Below are 17,178 nucleotides of genomic sequence, written 5' to 3'. Positions count from 1 at the left end.
CTAGTTGTTGGATTATTTTTTGAAGTCTAAAAATAATACAACCTGAACTATCAGTTTATAACCATGAGCCATAAGGAATAAATTGCTTCCTGTAGGCTTAGAGCTCTGTTTCATTATTTTGCTGTGTGAACTTTCCTTGTGGAAGGCACTGAAGCTGACTCTGTAGATGCGCTGACGTAATAAAAATTGAAAGTATCTGGAGTATTTAGAACAAAACATACAAATGGCCTTACTGATATGGATCAGGAGTCCACGTACCTCAGTATCCTATTTGCAGTGGCCATATGCAGATGCCCAGCTGAAACAGAAACAGGGGAAGAACACATGGTACTTCTCTGTATTACTTTCCCTCTGATGCTCATAAGTACTTTGATTCAGGGGGATTCCTAAATCAGATGCTGTCTGGTTCATAACTTTCAATACCTCTGTCTTATGTACTTATTTGGTACATTCATACATGAATATATAAGTGTTCAGAAATACTTATTCAGGCTGCCTTTTTAACCATACTTCTTGAATGCACCACATCCTCTGACAAGGAGTTTCACAAATCTACTGCCTGTCACTTCAGGGGGGAAAAAATGCCAAAAATGAAATCAACAAACCTGAAAAAATAACAACAAAAAAAACCCAGCTCCTTCTGTTTTTGTTCATCCTGGCTCCTGTTAGTTTCATTTGCTCTCATGTTTTGACTGTATCTTACTGTTTTTATGATTGATTGCACTCTGTAAGTAACAGATGACCTCTAAATTGAAGGCAGAGGAAATCCAACTCCCATTATTTAGTCTGCATCTTTTCCTTTGCCTTGCAAATAGGGTTTTGTATGTTTCAGAAGAGCCTTCTGAAAAGACTAGGCCTCTCATTCATTTATATTGGACAAGTTTCTCATTATCTCAGTACTTCTGACAGCTTCAGAGATGAAGGAATTTTTATTTCCTTTTGTTGAACAGTGCCTAGCATTTGAGCCTTATTTGCAGCCTGATAATAGCAAGCTAACAGATTGATTTAGCTGTTCTTTCTGGCAGAGTGTTAAGTGGAGAACTATGCCATGTGTTCAAATAGGATTAATTTCCTGATACAGTTTATGATGAAGATCCTCAGATCTTGTTCAGTCTCCCAACATGGCAACCACAGATTAAAAAGCTAAGAGCTGAGGTTGTCTGTGAAAGCTGCGGTATCGATCGAAGTGTGTTCTCAGCAATGCTGCCTGCCAGTGATGGTCTGGGCCCACTGGTTTGTGGGATCTCTTCTTCCTTTCAGTATGTGTCTTTTAATACTGTTTCTGTGCTAAAGGATTATTTATGTATGAATAGAAAGAAAACTGTGTGAAGAAAAGATTTCCCTTTGGGATGGATTTTTTTTTTTTTTTAATTATTGGTTTTGATCTGTTTTTACAGCACTCTTGTGGAGACACTACAGTCAATGGACTTGTCAACTTTGAAACCTTTTCCTCCTGGACAGCCAGAAAAGTTTGCTTTGTTCTTGGATAAAGTTGTTGGATTTCAATAAACAATACAGAGGAATAAAGATGTCAGAATAAAACCTTTCTCCTCTCCTAGAAAGGCCTTCCATACTTAAGAGTCCACCAACTGGGGCAAAAGAAAATGCCTGTTAATATTAACTGACATAAAATGGTTTCCTATTTAGTGCCAGTTTAAAGTCATCCAGCTTTATGCTTAAAAGAGCACAGTGCCCACAAGGCAGGGAGTATGAACTGTCTAGTTTCTGGGATAGAGAGATATTTACATCACAAAATCTGCACTGAGTTGGTAATTCCAGTGAGGAGGAGAAGCTAAATTACTTAATAAGCATGACATACATGTAGTGGTTTCTTGACCGTATTTGCCTAGTACTAGTGGAAATAAGTTGTCCTTGCTGATGTTCCTGTTATGTTCTGCAAATAAGCAAATGCCTTCAGCTCTCATTCCGTGTGCTTAACAGAAGCACCAAAAAGAGAATTTTAGAAGTGAGAGATTTAAGCCTCTTTAGAGGGAAAGGGGCACGTGGTGAATCTGGGTGGAAAAAGGCAAGAGCTGCAAACCTGCTGCCAGATGGTCCACCGACTCTCGTAGTTTTGGGTGATTTACTCCCAAAGTAAAACATGACCTATAGGAGAGGAATGGGGTTGACAATACAATCAAGCCACATTACTTAGCTGGGACTTCTGTGAAGCACAGGGCGTCCGATTTGATGCTGATTGGAGCTCCCTATTTAAAGTGTTGGAATTGTCAACTGTTGATGTCAAACAAACATCAATTTGTTTCAGTAAATATTTTTAAAAACAAAGGAAGTTTAGACTCAAAAACATTCATGCAGGCTATTTGTTCCGTTATACTTCGGACTATGTAGAGTCTGTATGTGTATAGTTGGTGTTCCTGCCCTTCCTGCAAGTACACCATTTGGGTTTTTTAATTGCTATTGCTTAAAACAATGAAAACTCCCAAATTGGTGCATCTGATGTCCACGTGCAGTTTTTACTAGCAGGTTATACGTACATGGGGACATTCTCCCCATCAAACCAGGCATAAGGGCTATACATGGAATAAGTCATGCTGCACAGTTGTGCAAAAGTGACTTTTGCTGATCCCTGAGATAGTGGATGAGTTAGGATCCACCGAGATTTTTCACTTCCGTAAGAAATGTTACAGAGCCGTTACTTCGGGAGTGCCGCTAGCAGCTCACCTCCAGTCCGAGGGCACGCAGGAACGCCACAGCCAATTCTGAGTAACCGTTGGGGTTTTCCGCAGCTACTGGCAGACACGGCACCTCCCGCAAGGGAGCTGGAAGGGGTTAATGAGCCACGGCTCCCCTGGCTGCCCGAGGCAGGCCCGGAGGGGGGCGACGCCTGCCGGGGCTGACTGCGCTCCGGCGCGGCGCGGGCAGCCCCCACAGCCGGGGCGCGGGGCGGTGCGGGGGCTCCCGGCGGGCACCCCGAGGTGGCTGCGGGCGGCCCCCCGAGCGGCGCGCACCGGCCGGCCGAGGGCAGCGGGGGCCCTGGCGCAGGTGAGCGCCCGGGGCGTGGCCCCTCATTAGCAGCCGCCGCGCGCCCAGCTGCCACGCGCCGCGCAGCCCCGCGCGGAGCCCCCGTCTCCCGCCTCCGCCGTCGCCGCTTCAGCCGCAGCCGCTCGGGGAAGATGCAGAAGGGCTGGAAGAAGTACTTCGGGCAGAAGTCCTTCAGCGAGGTGGCCATGGACGAGTACCTGGGCAGCCTGGGGCTGTACCGCAAGATGACGGCCAGGGACACCTCTTCACTTTTCCGAGCCGTTTCCGAGCAGGTTGGGCGGCGGGGCGGGCGCCGGTAGCGGTCCCGGGGGGAGCCGGGGCGCCTCAGGCCCCCGGCGGGGCTGGCGCGGCCCGGGGCGGGCAGTGGGTGCTGCGGGAGGCTCCTCTGGGTGCCCGAGGGGAGGTGTGGCGGGTGGGGAGGTGTGTGGGGCCGGCAGGCGCCCGGGCCGCCCGCGCTCCCCTCAGCCTCTTCCCCCGGGCGCCTGTGGGGCGGCGTCTCCTCTCCTGCTACTCTGAGGCGCTTTGTGGCGGGGGTACCCCTCGAGAGTAAAACAAGCGTCGTGTTAAGCATAAACTAAACTCTGCAGTTTTCTCCTTAATTGTTTCACAACCTTTTTTTTTTTCAGGTGTTTTCATCTCAAATTTACCACGTGGAAGTCAGGAAAGCTTGTGTTTTGTTTATGAGGCAACACCAGCACAAGTTTCAGTCTGTAAGTAGTGTGTGTGTTAGGCAGTTTTGCACGTGTAGTTAGGAAGTAATGTGGGAGGAGGCGAGTGGTTTAGCCGTAAACATACCCTCAAAAACATATGCACTGAAAACATGCCATGCTTTGCTAGGCTTGATGCATGTAAGACCAGAGAAATGGCACGGTGATAGCTTGCTTACCTTATTTGAGTTGCAGTCGTGCAAGTTTTATTTGACTGTGCATCTGAAGTTCCTGAAATTGGGTGAGTTACTAATGCTGGAGTAACCAGTAGGGTGACAATTATTTATGTAGTGTTTTCTCTGTGGAGCAACCATCACGGAATTTAGTAGGTAGGAAATATGTGGTATTTTGGAGTAAGAAATAAGCATCAAAAGATGATAGAAGACACTAGAGTGTTTTTAATTGTTGCATAGAGTTATGAGGTTTTGGGGTTTTTTTTGTTTGGTTGGTTTTGCATGAGACAGTTCGTGCAGGGGTGTGTGTGCAGTGTGGTTCTCTGTGCTGTTGGGGTGATTTTGAGTGTTTTTTGGTGTCTGTTTTGTTTTTCTCCCCCTGTAATTGCAGTTAAGTGCTTAATCTAATCTAGGTGGGAGATCAATTACTTGGAGTATTACTCAGACTCATGCTCTTAATTTTTTTAAGATACCTTGGTATGTCCACATTGGTACCCCAAATCATTCCCATGCTCTAAGGCAGACAACAGCTGAAGTCATACCCCTAATCAGACCATAGCCCTTCAGAACCCAAAAATGATAGGAATTGGCAGACTAGTCCCAAATCTGGTGTCTGTGCACCCTGTCATGCCTCACTCACCCCACCTCCCCAACATTTAACTTTGCTTTACAACTGGCTAAGTTTTTGTATTTGTTTTGTTGAAAGTATGTGGAAGGAGCATTTGAGAAATACCTTGAGCGACTGGGAGATCCAAAGGTAAGACTGATCTAATACTTGGCAAAGAGATTACAAGTTCAGGAGACTAGAACAGGCAAGTAATTAGGTGATGGTTTAAAATGTGGTGGTTTAGGTTTAGGGTTTGTTAGTGTGTGTTTTGTTTTTTTTTTCAGATAGACCTCAATCCTGGGGTCTTATTTGAATTGGTGATACTATGGGGGTTGTATTGAATATTCATATGTATAAACAATATCAGTTTTAGTGGGGAGTTTGTGCTGGTGCAAAGGAGCAATCTGTGTACACTGGACAGTAAAGCTGAGGCCTCTTGTGGGCCTTATTCATAATTGCAATTCTTAAGAAGGGAAAAGTGGTGTATGTGGAGTGTTGCTTACATCAAATGTTTACCAGGCTTTGCAATCCTTTGCTTCTTTACCCCCAGATTCAAATACTGGAGTTCAAACTCCCATTTCTTTAGACTTTAACCAATAAGTATGGTGAACGCAGCAGTCTCTGAAACACATTTAATGTTTTTAAATTTTAAAAAAAAGGGTATTTTGTAAGAGTCACTGCCAGAACTAGCTCCATCTTCTTTGGTAATCATGGCCATCCCATGTTGCAGATTCCGCCACCACCCACCCCAAAATCCTAGTATCTCAACTCTCAATGCATTGATCATTTGTTCTAACAAAGCTGAAGTACTAGAAAAGTATTCTACTAAAGTTACTGCTACAGACAGCTAGAACACAATTCTCTGTGTTGAAGACAGCTCTGCTATGTCATAATCTCATAATCTTGCATAGGAAACTGCTGGCCATCTGGAAATGAAGGCTTTATCAGTGATGTACAAGTAAGTGTTGTGTTGGTTTTAAGTTTCACAGTGTTTTGGACTTAATGGTATTTGGATTCTGGCCTCAAAACCTTTTATTTTTTGTTGAGATATTAATGCGCTAAACATGGTGACAAATGCTACCCTAATGAAGTTACTTGAGCTAATATGTAAATGGGTGCCATCGCAGCCCTTGTTCTTATAGTGTGAATGAAGAGAAGCGTCAGTTTCCAGTGATGTTTATTTGTTATCTTTTTGCTAATGTTAAACTGTGAAGTCAAACGTTTCCTTCTAGTGGCTGAAGGATGGAAAACAGGAAAAAACAAGGAACTGTGTGTAGTAGGAACACTGTGTGGTAGTTATAAGCCTGACTAAAACTCATGTAGGTGTTCCTGAGAACTCCAGTAGTTAGGGGTACTTACCCTACTTTGTGTGTAAACCCTGATATTTATTTCAAAGGTAACAAGTCTGCACAGGTGCTGCTGTCCTGTAACAAGTGGTCTGGCTTTCCAGTGGTAGAAGGAAGAACACTCCCTTTGCAGGCTCTTTCTGTTCAAGTACTGAAGGAACAAACTGAAGTTTTGCAAAAGTTACTAGTTTCCTGTCCGGAGGCTCTAATCCTTTTGCAGATGACTAAATCTCTGGGACTTAATTGCCACAGTGTCTGAGCACCCTGCCGTAAGCATAAGTACTTGACCTAATCTATGACTAAATATAATGGGTTTTCCCAGGTAATTTCCCGCCCCCGCCCCGCCCCCCCCCCCCCCCAAGATGGGTGGTAGTAGCTCATCTAGCTATTGCTGTATGATAGCGTTAATTTATCAGGAAAAGTATTTTAGTTGATTTTTCAACAGCAGATTCTCTAAACAGCTCCCTACAAACTTCTTCGTAACCTGGTTCTACTAAAAGTATGCTCTTTTAAGTCATGTTTTGCTTCTGCTTACCTAGGCGAGACTTTATTCTGTACCGGTACCCTGCAAAGCCACCCACTTATGCTACAGACAATGGGTTTGAAGACAAGGTGAGAAGTAAGGCAATTTCCTACCCCTGAATACCTCCAGTCCCAATTAGTTGTAAACTGGAATTGAGATCTTGTAACTCCAGTGCTCTTGCATAGCTGAACAAAACCCCAAAACTGACTTCAGCTCATGGAAAAAACACCATGTTTGCACAATAGTTAACTCAGTTGTAGTAGCATTGCTTCCCATCTGAGGGATGGATTGTCTGCTGTTCTCCTGCTAATCTTTTCTGCACTTCAGCTCATTATTCGAAAGATACTTAATTTTGGCAGGAAGAGGTGACATCACAATTCCGGAATATTCTTTTATGTTTCTGAAACCTCTTTTGGGTAAAAAAAATAAATAAATATTTGGGTAAATTCCCAGTGGGCATTTGACTGATCTGACATGACAGGGTAGAATGAAGTATCTGGGTTGAGTTGAAGAGCAGAACAAGATACATTTATCATACTAGAGAATATGTTCTCCCCCCACCCCCGCTGCCTCTCTTTCTGAAGTCAGATGAGGTGTGCAGCTTTTCTTCCTGAAAAGGGGAGGTTAATGGGAATGGATTAATCTAACAAACAGATTCATTTCTATGACATACAGATGGAGCCCAGTTAAGAATGGGAGTTAATGGTACAGCTTATCTACAAAAGAATTACTGCTGGGGGCAAAAAGAAGGAACATAAGAAGTACTCTGTATTACCTCCTCTCTGATCCCTCTTGGTTTTTTCTGCAGTCGTGTAGATGTGCCCACACAATTATGTGGCTGGCTCAGGCATGATGCCAGTGAAGTTGCTGCAGTGTGGATTTCAGTATGGGCTATTATATTTGCCATAATGGCTAGTCTGCTCTGAAATCTGTGCTACTGCAGCTTGCTTCTCTGTTGGTTGGTATTACTGTCTTTGTTTATATGTGCTTCTTTCTTTTTCCATGTAGTTTCCTGCATAGCTTAATCTAATTCCAAAATGAATTAACTTTAAAGATCAGGCAGTGGGCTCTAAATGTGTGCTTGTCCTCAAAGGCTTTACCACCAGAGGTCTCATTAACTGTTGGCAGCTGTCTGTTATTAGACTGCTGTACAGGCAGCAGCTCTTTCTGGTGTTGCTCATTCTCATCGTGAGATGAGAGCTTGTGTTGGCAGAAGGCATAGCACATGCTGAATTAAGAGCCCTGGCATCCCAGTTCCTTCTGCCTCACTGGAAGCATCTTTGCTGGCAGTGTGCTGACAGCTGCCTAAGGGCGTCAGCCAGTTACGGTTGGCTGTGGTCACATGCCAAGATGCGGTTCGATGGTAATATGTTTACTTGGTGTGTCAATGCATATGCTGCAAAAAGCATGCATCTTTTCAAAAGGCAGCATGATATTGCTTATTAAAAGCAAGGCTTTATTGAGGGTTAGAGAAGTAGATGCTCTTCTAGTCCCTCAGGTAGGGAAGGTGATGTGCCTTTGATACTCGGACAGTGTATCTCAGGAGTACTGCATTCGATGGCTTGTATTTATTTTAACTTGTGGTTTCAGAGGTAAGCTGGAAACAGACTATTATTTCATGTTTAATACAGCATGGTGTACGAATTAAGTTTGTCTGCTATACAAAGAAAAACTATCATTTAGAGACTTTACCTAAGATGCAGTTTAAAGGTGGTTCTACAGATTTTTCATATTTATGTTGAGAATATTTATTGTTTTCTTGATGATTTGGTGTCAACTCTAGAATGGAAGACTAATGTAGTCTTGAGCTAGGGTATCAAGTAGAAAGGTTTTACATCGTTACAGCCTTAAAGCCTTTTTTTATTATTTTCCCAGATTTTACTGTGTTGTTCCGGCAATGGCCATTATGACTCTGTGTACACAAAACAATTCCAGGAAAATGCTGCTATTTGCCAGGGTAAACTTGAAATCATTTTTCTATGGAAGAGAAATACGTATTTTCATATGTTTATAGGCAATGTTCGTTTTGGTTTTCAGGGGCGGGGAGGAGAGAAGGTAGCTCATTTATTGTATAATAATATACACACATAAATCTAGCTGTTAAGAGATGTACTGAACTAAATGACTTCCAGAAGTCTCTTCTTCCCACCTGAATCATTCTGTGATCCTCTCCTTAACTGAATTTAATACAGCTAGGGCCTTGTTAACAGTAGTTAATATCTGAAAAAATGCTTACCTTGAAAACTGCAGCAGTTCTTATGGATCTGGTATTATCTTAATTTGGTTTGAGCTTTGTGTTGATTTGTTTAGCTGTATTATATGAGATCCTATACAAAGATGTGTTTGGCATGGATGAGGAAGAATTGAGGTCTGCAGTGGAGGTGTTTCGAAGTGGATCCAAGAAGAACAGAAACAGTGGCTCTGTAGGAAATGAGGATTCAAACTTTGATTGTCTTCATGAAAAAGTATCCCGAAATCCATCAGAAAAGAGGTAGTATTTTGGGAAGGGCATGTGCTAAAAAGGGAAGCAAAAATAATTAAAAACCTTGCAAAGGGCAACTTTTCTAAGGTTCTTTGAATGTTTGTGCGATATTATCTCTTTTTTCCTATCTCATCATACAAACAAAGTTGAAGTATATTGCAGAAGAGTGTGCTTTCCCTTGAGCTGGGAAGTGTCATGTAATTGAACATTCTCTGCTGCTGGCTATGTTGTAGTTGCATGTTATTCTATAAAATGACAGCTTGCTTGTAAATAAAATTGTTACTTATATAATCAGAATATCTTTTTTAGTGAGAAACTGTTACTACTTTTCTAAGCCTTTATAGCTCTGCAGAGGCAAGTGCATTGAAAAAATGAGCTCTGCTTTATTTTCTTGTTTGTCCTTTTTAAAGGAATCTGACCTCAAGCAGACAATTAAATGGTGGCATTATTCAAGCCCGGATCACTGGGGATAAGAGGAACAGGCAGAACGTACCTCCAGAAACCCTCATATCCCATGTTGTCCCAGTTACTAGAAAGGCTGAAAGGCTTGAGGAATGCCTCTGACCATTACAAAATGCTTTTGCAGATGACATTGGTTTCACAGGACTTAGAACAGGGTGTCTTGTTGTACTTGACAGTGCAAGAGTTTAATCAGCCAGTGGGATCATCTTCATCCTTTCCTTAATGCAAGCAGTAGCCCTCATTAGGGGTGGGTGTTGGAACAGGTAAAGGTCATCATGTTCTTGAAACTAGGAAAAGGGTTGTCCTGTGCTGCATCGTGGCCACAGCCAGTGTTTAAGAAAAAAATTGCCACTTGATGGCACCATGGTGCCTTTTCAGATCTTACGAACAGTTGGTTGATTTTAATCCTAGCTAGAAATTATGCATTGTATCTTTTGTAACCTTATTTTCAATTACTTAGAGTGGACGACTGGGAAGGCAATGATACTGACAATCCACAGGAAGATAAGTTCAAACAAGGCATTGAAGAAGAAAAGGTTTGTCAGTTAGGGAAGAATTCCTTATGGTGGCTTTTTGTTGTTCTATGATGTTACCCTTGTTAGGGCTAAAACCCTCTTTTCCACTTCCTTTAAAAATCAGTTTCTGTAAAGTGGGTGTCTTATTTCTTCCATCTGCTTGCCTTTTGGTATTGCCCATGAGTTTCTATTAAATCGGATAAGGCTTTTTCCTTTCTGAGATCCTCTTGTTCTTCTCTAGCTAATTTTTTTTCCCACCTCCTCAAAGATGAAGCTTAGCAGATGTTTCCTGGTCCACTGTTTGTTTTTCCCAGAAATGGTTTGAATCAGTCAGTTTTGTTTTGAACACAGTATAAATCACTTTGAAATACTTTTAGAAACTTTAGAAACCTGGTTTCAGATATAATGACTAAAATTCCCATCAACTTTTGAAGCTGGGGCTTCGTTGGTCTGGTTAGCTTCCTTTGATTCTTTTTGAGTAAAGAACATCCCAAATGTTACTCTGGAGCCAGTGTGTTTCTAACCTTTCCAAAGCCTGCTCAGCTTCTGAATGCCTAAACATGTTTTGATATTCTTGAGCTTTAGTTTTTAGGCAAATATAGCTGAAGTGAAAGTTTCTGGAAAATAGTGTGTGTACATCTTAAAATGGTCCACAGATGCTGGCAAGGATAGAGACTGTGCTGAACACGTTAAATGCACTTGTTAATGCTCGATTTTGACTTTTGTTTTTAGCCTCCAGAAAATCCATCAAAGATGCCTGTTCCTTATAAAGTGCTAAAGGCACTGGACCCTGAGATCTATCGAAATGTGGAGTTTGATGTTTGGCTGGACAGCAGAAAAGGTATCTTTAAAAAGGGGAAAACAAACCACTCTTTCTGTACAAGGCTCAATGTTCAATTTATGAATCTGAGGTCTATGTCACCTGTTCTGTCACAGCTGAAATGCGTGAAGGATAATGGATACCAGCAGATACTTGTAGCTCATACATCTTGCTAGTAGCTGGCTTCTTGGCTTTATTTCAGAGTACGAGATACACTGCTTCTGACACTGTATAATGGTGAGAAGTTTGCTAAAAAATTGACCTCTGCTACTTAATGACTATAGTATAGGTAATACGAACTCAAAGCAGAGTACAGAGCTCTGTGTTACCATTCTGTTGTCTTGGACATCATTCAGATTTGAGAGTGTTTTGTTGCAGCATATGTGCAAGGACTAATGCTTTTTAAAGCACGATTTTGGCTTCAGATTTGTATAATAATTGAGATCTCAAATTTAGCATTGAGATCTGTCAAATGAGATGAGTTTTTTCTTGCTTCCCAGCTCTCCTGGGCTTGAACATTCTGGAGAGATTTCATGGTCTCTGTGGCTTGGGATAGGTTGCTGCTTCTTGGCATACACTATGGCTGATCTGTAAAGCAAGAAGTTACCAAGAAAGAAAAGTTCTAAAGTGGTGTTTGATATCTGACCCAAAGTGCTTTGCATACTAAAGAACACCAGCATTTTACAACTGCATAAGCAGTAATGAGGGTCATTAAAATTCTTGGAACAGTGTATAGTAACTAATTATCTATGTAGAGTACTGACATACAGAGAATCCAGGCAAGGAATGGAGAGAAAAGCCTACTGAAATCTAGCAGCCAGGAGACTTTAGGCAATGTTAGTTTTTCCTGGATAACATCTCGGTTTTGCCAAGTGCCACCAGTACTCTGGCAAGACAAGTCATGTCCAACATTCTTAATACCAGGATTGGTATTACATGCAGGATTAACTTGCTACTATCACAAAGGACATTGTAGTATTGAAGCAGTAGTGCTGTAACTGCATTATCTGGATGTTATTGATCTCCTGTGACTTAGCCTGGTTATGGTCTGTTACAGGAACATCTACAGTTACTTTGCCATTATTATGGGGAATGTTTGATGCATAGAAAATGCGTAACTCAGTTGGCCTATAATTTGTAGTTGGATGTTGTCATGAAGTACTTGTAGGATACTTGAAGAAAGAACAGTAGTTCAAAGGCTTTTTCCTTTTTATTTATTTATTCATTTATTTTTAGAGCTTCAAAAAGCTGACTACATGGTGTTTGCTGGGAGACAGTACTATTTAGGAGACAAGTGTCAGGTTAGTACTCAAAGGAGACTCAGTTGTGAAACTATTAAAACTGTTTCAAATGGAGTGTGGTAAGCCATAAAATCATCTGACTTCATAGATTTTTCCAAGGCTTTTCTCATTCTCTTGTAGCTATTAATCTGACTTTCTTTTTAATTTAATTTATTTCTAAAATCTACCTTTAAGCATTGGGTAGCATGAAGGAAAAGCTGCTTGGAAAGACATTGTGAACCAGTGACATATGTTCTGTGAGTGTGGAACTTCCAGACCAAGAGCTCAAAATGCAGAGGGTATGCATTTGAGGTAGTTTTCTATTAGATTTTCAGTGGGGGTCAGCAACAAGTCTGGACAGTCTTCTGCTTAACAGTAACGTAGCAAATATTTTTATAAAATAGAAAGGTAAGAGCTAAAAAGGGAGGAATAACATGATCTGGTCAGGATGCTGAAAGGAAGGGCAGCTTTGTTTGTATTCCAATGTTGTATGTAGTGAGGGCTTTTTTTTTTTTATTGCTGTTTGAGGTAGTGCTGATGATTCACTCTGACTTATTTCTGGCTGAGCAGAGCTTTACTTCCCAATTTCCTGTTTTATCTTCTGTTCTCCTCAAGTTCTTAAATAGCAGTCTTCCTTGGTACTTACCTGCTTGGCACAGTATATAAAAATAAGTTAGAAAGCAGGTATCTTCTTAGCTCTCAGTCACTCACAAGAGTGACTTCCCCCACCCCCCCGGGCCCTTCTTCCCTGAAGTTAGTACAGTGCTTTTTATTTTGCTTGTTATTTTGAAGTCTTATTTGAGATTCCGGGGCCAACTCGGTGCCATAGGAGCAGCCTTTGTTGTTAGTGGTTTGTAGACAGTATTTTGAATGCGCTGGTGATACACTTTGGCTTTTTTAGAGCTTCCCTTGCTCTCTCTCCAGGTACGTCTGGAGCCAGGAGGTAAGTACTACAATGCTCACATCCAGGAAGTTGGACAGGATGGCAACACATTGACTGTATTCGTTGAGGAGCTGGCAGAAAAGTAAGCAGTTTGGTGATGACTTCATGTTTGAACTTTCTGTTTGAGTTTGTATATTCACAGATGCTTAAAATAGGATTAAGATACTTCAGAAAGAAAAAAGAACCTAGGCTTTTAAAGTGAGGCTTTGCTTCCTACTTGGTTGTTGCTCTTCAAATAGAATGTTGCAGGAGATTTTTCCTCTTGGATTTCTAATGACCAAACCCATTATTGTAATGCTTTCTGTGAAATCTTGCTGCTCTTTCTTCTCTGGAATGTGAAAGTTATCTTTGCAGTTTGGGCTTAATTCATGGATATCACATTACCCTCTGCTGTTGGTTTCTCTATAGAGTTTTTATGTTGTACCCAAACAACTAAGTAATTGGTAGTTCTGGTGAGTCTAATTACTTTCTCCACCTTGCTGTTCAAAGCATTTGCTCTCCTCCAAACCTAGAATTCAGCTTGATGACATACTGCAGAAATTCTATGTTGTTAAAATGCTTTCAGGTGTACTGCTGAAGGCATACAAATGCAGGGAAGAATGAACCAGGAAGTCAATAGTGTTGAGACTAAATCTAGCTTTATTAATAAACAACTAACAGGAATGTGTGCTTGGTGTCAGAGAAACAAATATTTTTTTTATTTCCACAAGCTCCCTACACTCTTAAGTTTGTGGGGTTTTCTATTTTCTTTTTAGTGTTGCTTTAGCTTATGTTGTTGTGCAGTTATGTTTAGTGTATCCTTGTGGCGCTGCTAACATCAGTGTTCTTCATGTAGGCATACAATCCCTTTCACAAACTTAAAACCAGTGACACAGGTGGCGCCCGTCTTTGCTTGGAATATGGTTCCCAGCCGAAAAGGAGGAACCTATCAGAAAATAACAGGTGGATACTTCTCAGGAATAGGTTTGTACAAGGTTTCCACAAACATTCCTTCCTTTGGAGCTGGGCGTAGTGGGGGGGACACTCATGACAGTTTTAACAGTAGCAGTCTGGATATTGGAAGTGACTTAATTCAGCCTGTGATATAAAACTTGGTCGCTGCAGGGATTTGATGTCAAGTGATTCTTCAGAGGGATGAATTTGCCCTTGCAAAAGAGCAAATCCATTGAAAATACATTGCAAATCTGGTATTGCTCAAAATTGTCAAAAAGAAAGTTGGCACCCAAGAACCATGCATAGAGACTGGGTCTGTGAACCAAAAACCTTGTATGATTTGGCCTTAGCAGAGATGCATGGACACGTTAGGGCTTCCCCAGCCAATTAAATACGGATTGTATTTGTTTAATTTAGGGAATATTTTTAAAATAAATAAATGCAGCCTTCATAAATAGTTTTTAACACAGAGTACTGGTTTGATCAGCTGAAGTTGGGAAGGTGTTCCCATGTGAGATGCTTGTATTCTGCTTGTAATTTAGAATGCCCACTTGGGCCTTCAAAATAAGGGTCTGAAATTTACATACTTAAAATGTACTTGTCCTGGGATAGGTCATTGCCTCATTCTTTTCTGTGTGTCCAAATACTGACTCTTCTCAAATGGTAAGGAGAACGTAGCTCTGGAGTCAGCTTTTAAGGTGTAAATCTATCTTTTCTGTCCTCAACTGAAACTACAGAAATGGATATGAAAACACGGAAGAGAATGCTTAAGAAAGTTCGTGGAAAGGAAGTCTTTATGACTGTGACTTATAGTAGGGGTCAGCCAGTTCTTCCACCCCGGCTCCAGCACCATGTTTCTTCGGGGCGCTCTCCTCCAGTTCACTGCTCACAGGGTGGTGGAAACATGGTGCCTTACGAACCCTACCATCCTCAGAATCCTCCTCAAAGACATAACCGTGGATTTGGGATGCCAAGGTACGAAGCCTTGAAAACCTGTCTTGAGATCACTGCTTGTTTTCTGTTCATTCTTGCTGCAGACTAGTCAGGAGAGACTTTGTGCTATTGAATAGGTAAAACTACAGTGAGTTCCATCTGAGAGGCACTTCCTGGTAATTGCACCTTTTGCCCTTTAAACTTAGGGGATCTGCCCGATTTATAAACAGGCACAACATGGTTGGCCCTCAAATAGCATTCTACCCCAGTCCAGGAAAGAGATGCTATGAGAATTTCTCCTGCAGGTCCTGGTAAGTGACTACAAACCTCTTTACGAAACCTTGCTCTAAACGAGTTGGGGAGGATGGTGGTGTGCGGAGGGCTGAGTCGGCTGTCAGTGGCACAGCATGAAGCAGCAGATTTATTGGGCCTCTCCAAAAAGAACTGAGTTCAAACTGAGCAATGAAAGCAAGGTGGGACTGCAGCTGGTGGTGATTCTTGACCTCCTCTCGTGTTTCTAAAGCTCCTACAGCCGTAGCCGCCGCCAGCTGCAGTGTGTGAATAAGGAGTGTCAGTATGGGTTTGTCCCAGGGAATGGAGAGGAGCCTCAGGGACCCGAAGAAACGATAACTTTCTATGAAATTGAACGAGAAGACAGCGCTGCTTTTCCTGCTTTACCAGTAAGTTATGAAAATGTGGTGTGTGAAAATCTCGGGGGGTGGGTGATGTGGGGGGAAAGCTGTACAAATGTGCAGCACTTCTTAACCTAAATACACAGCAGCTTGTTGCTTTCTAGCAGTGAATGTGTTTTTGAGAAGGGAAGGCTCAAATGAGTCTAGGTCCAGTAAAACCTGCTTAAAACTTCAGTTTTTCTAAATGTTCCCCTTTTTTTGTCCCTCCTCTCACCACAGCACTTGCTTTTGCTTTAGTATATTTTCATGAAAGTAGGGTAACATTCCTTCTTTCTGTTGCAGTTTGAAAACAAAAAATATCCTTTCCTACTGTGGATGTTTGTCTAGCGCTAAATACTGTGGGAGAAAGCTTTTCACTTGTTTGCCACACTGTAATTTATCATTTATTTAACTAGATTCAGAAACTATTGTATAGTGATAGCCTGGATTGTTGCTATGAATTTATACTTGTGACGTTTTGGGCTAGCATGTTGTTCCTGAAGCAGTTTCTTCTGCTACAGAAACAGGAGAAAATTCCAAATGTATACTTCTCTTAAAACAGTTTTTGTGTTGGGTTGTAGTTCGTGGCACAGTGTGTTCTTAATAAAATAAAAAAGTAATAAGTAATAAATATTTTCCTTTTATTTGTATTCTAAGCCTAGTACAAAGCTGGGAATACTACAAAAAAGTCAATCGATACCTAGGTTTCTCAATGGGAAAGCAGATCTTTATTTTTTTTAAAGAAAACCCTCGTAGGTGTGAATTTCTTTTTACTGTGTTGAGGCAGTTAACTTTAACAAATGTTATATTTAAATGAGAGGGGGAACCTGCTCAGGGCTGTTTCAGCAGCAGCCATTTTTTAATTTGTCCTTTTGCTAGCTCTGTAATCTTTGCTCTGATTTTCCTCCCAAGAGTGTAAAGAAGTAAGGACAGATTGTCCTGCAATTTTTTTTCCTGACATGAAACCAATGTAGTTTACTAGCTTTTCCTCCTCCCCATTGCTAAACTATACACCTGCAGCTCCTAATGAGTATTTTTTCATTTTCATTCAGTGACTTTGTTATTGTCAATGCCAAAGCCTTTTCTCTGTCTGTTCCTTGTCTTGTTTAGTAAAGGAATATAACATTTCCTGGGGAAAGATGCATCTCGCAGAAAACTCTGCCATCCTACTAGAGGCCTGGTGGGAGAATCTTCTGACCACCTCTGCTTCAACCTTGGAAATCTTACAAGCCTCTCTGAGCACTTTATCGATCTCATACTCACCATGTCTTCTGAGGAGAATTTTGAGTCTCACCTTAGCCATCACTAAAGAGTGAATCAACTTCTTTTACTCAAGCATCTCAATCCTATAGTCCTGCTTCAGAGAACTCTATATTTTAAATTGTGGTGCAGCCAAGGACTGACTTCAGTGCAAAGACAAAGGGCATGTGAAGTGTTAAGAGTCCTATGGGAAACCTTGATGGGTGCTGCTTTCCAAAAGAGTCAGGCTTGCATGTGTGGGTGAAGTTAGTGCAGGCAGTGGTGTCTATGCCAGCAGCTGCCCATGGGTTTCACTAGTTGTGACTAAAGATAACAGGTTTTTTCATGATAATTAAAGTATTTGGGTGAACTGATTGGCTGGTGATGCAGTGGGAGTGCTCCAGGATGAGGAACACAGGAGCATTTTGGGGATAGCAGTCTTAGCTGTTGTCTGGGGTCTGCTCCTTCCTTTAAAGCTTTGTTTGAGCTTGAGATAAAGCTGGCTAAGTTTTGGGAGGGAGCAGCTTGACTGTATGGCATA

General features: G+C 41.7%; 1 protein-coding gene across 1 annotated transcript in view; it reads left to right on the top strand.

The window, feature by feature from the left end:
- ALG13 (ALG13 UDP-N-acetylglucosaminyltransferase subunit) overlaps positions 1 to 17,178 on the top strand; it is a 30,710-nt gene that overhangs the window by 1,500 nt on the left and 12,032 nt on the right. The window contains exons 4-19 of the mRNA XM_037408389.1: positions 1,398 to 1,507; positions 3,034 to 3,275; positions 3,630 to 3,713; positions 4,590 to 4,640; positions 5,402 to 5,448; positions 6,376 to 6,448; positions 8,235 to 8,316; positions 8,670 to 8,850; positions 9,764 to 9,839; positions 10,551 to 10,659; positions 11,875 to 11,939; positions 12,843 to 12,943; positions 13,697 to 13,824; positions 14,532 to 14,769; positions 14,934 to 15,038; positions 15,251 to 15,407. Coding sequence (XP_037264286.1) covers positions 1,398 to 1,507; positions 3,034 to 3,275; positions 3,630 to 3,713; positions 4,590 to 4,640; positions 5,402 to 5,448; positions 6,376 to 6,448; positions 8,235 to 8,316; positions 8,670 to 8,850; positions 9,764 to 9,839; positions 10,551 to 10,659; positions 11,875 to 11,939; positions 12,843 to 12,943; positions 13,697 to 13,824; positions 14,532 to 14,769; positions 14,934 to 15,038; positions 15,251 to 15,407 — 1,849 coding nt within the window. The remainder of the gene's footprint in view (positions 1 to 1,397; positions 1,508 to 3,033; positions 3,276 to 3,629; positions 3,714 to 4,589; positions 4,641 to 5,401; positions 5,449 to 6,375; positions 6,449 to 8,234; positions 8,317 to 8,669; positions 8,851 to 9,763; positions 9,840 to 10,550; positions 10,660 to 11,874; positions 11,940 to 12,842; positions 12,944 to 13,696; positions 13,825 to 14,531; positions 14,770 to 14,933; positions 15,039 to 15,250; positions 15,408 to 17,178) is intronic.

The sequence above is a fragment of the Falco rusticolus genome, chromosome 14 (assembly GCF_015220075.1).
Source record: "Falco rusticolus isolate bFalRus1 chromosome 14, bFalRus1.pri, whole genome shotgun sequence".
Taxonomy (NCBI): domain Eukaryota; kingdom Metazoa; phylum Chordata; class Aves; order Falconiformes; family Falconidae; genus Falco; species Falco rusticolus.
The sequence above is the reverse complement of the archived record's forward strand: the minus strand, read 5'-3'. Positions and strand labels throughout refer to the sequence as shown.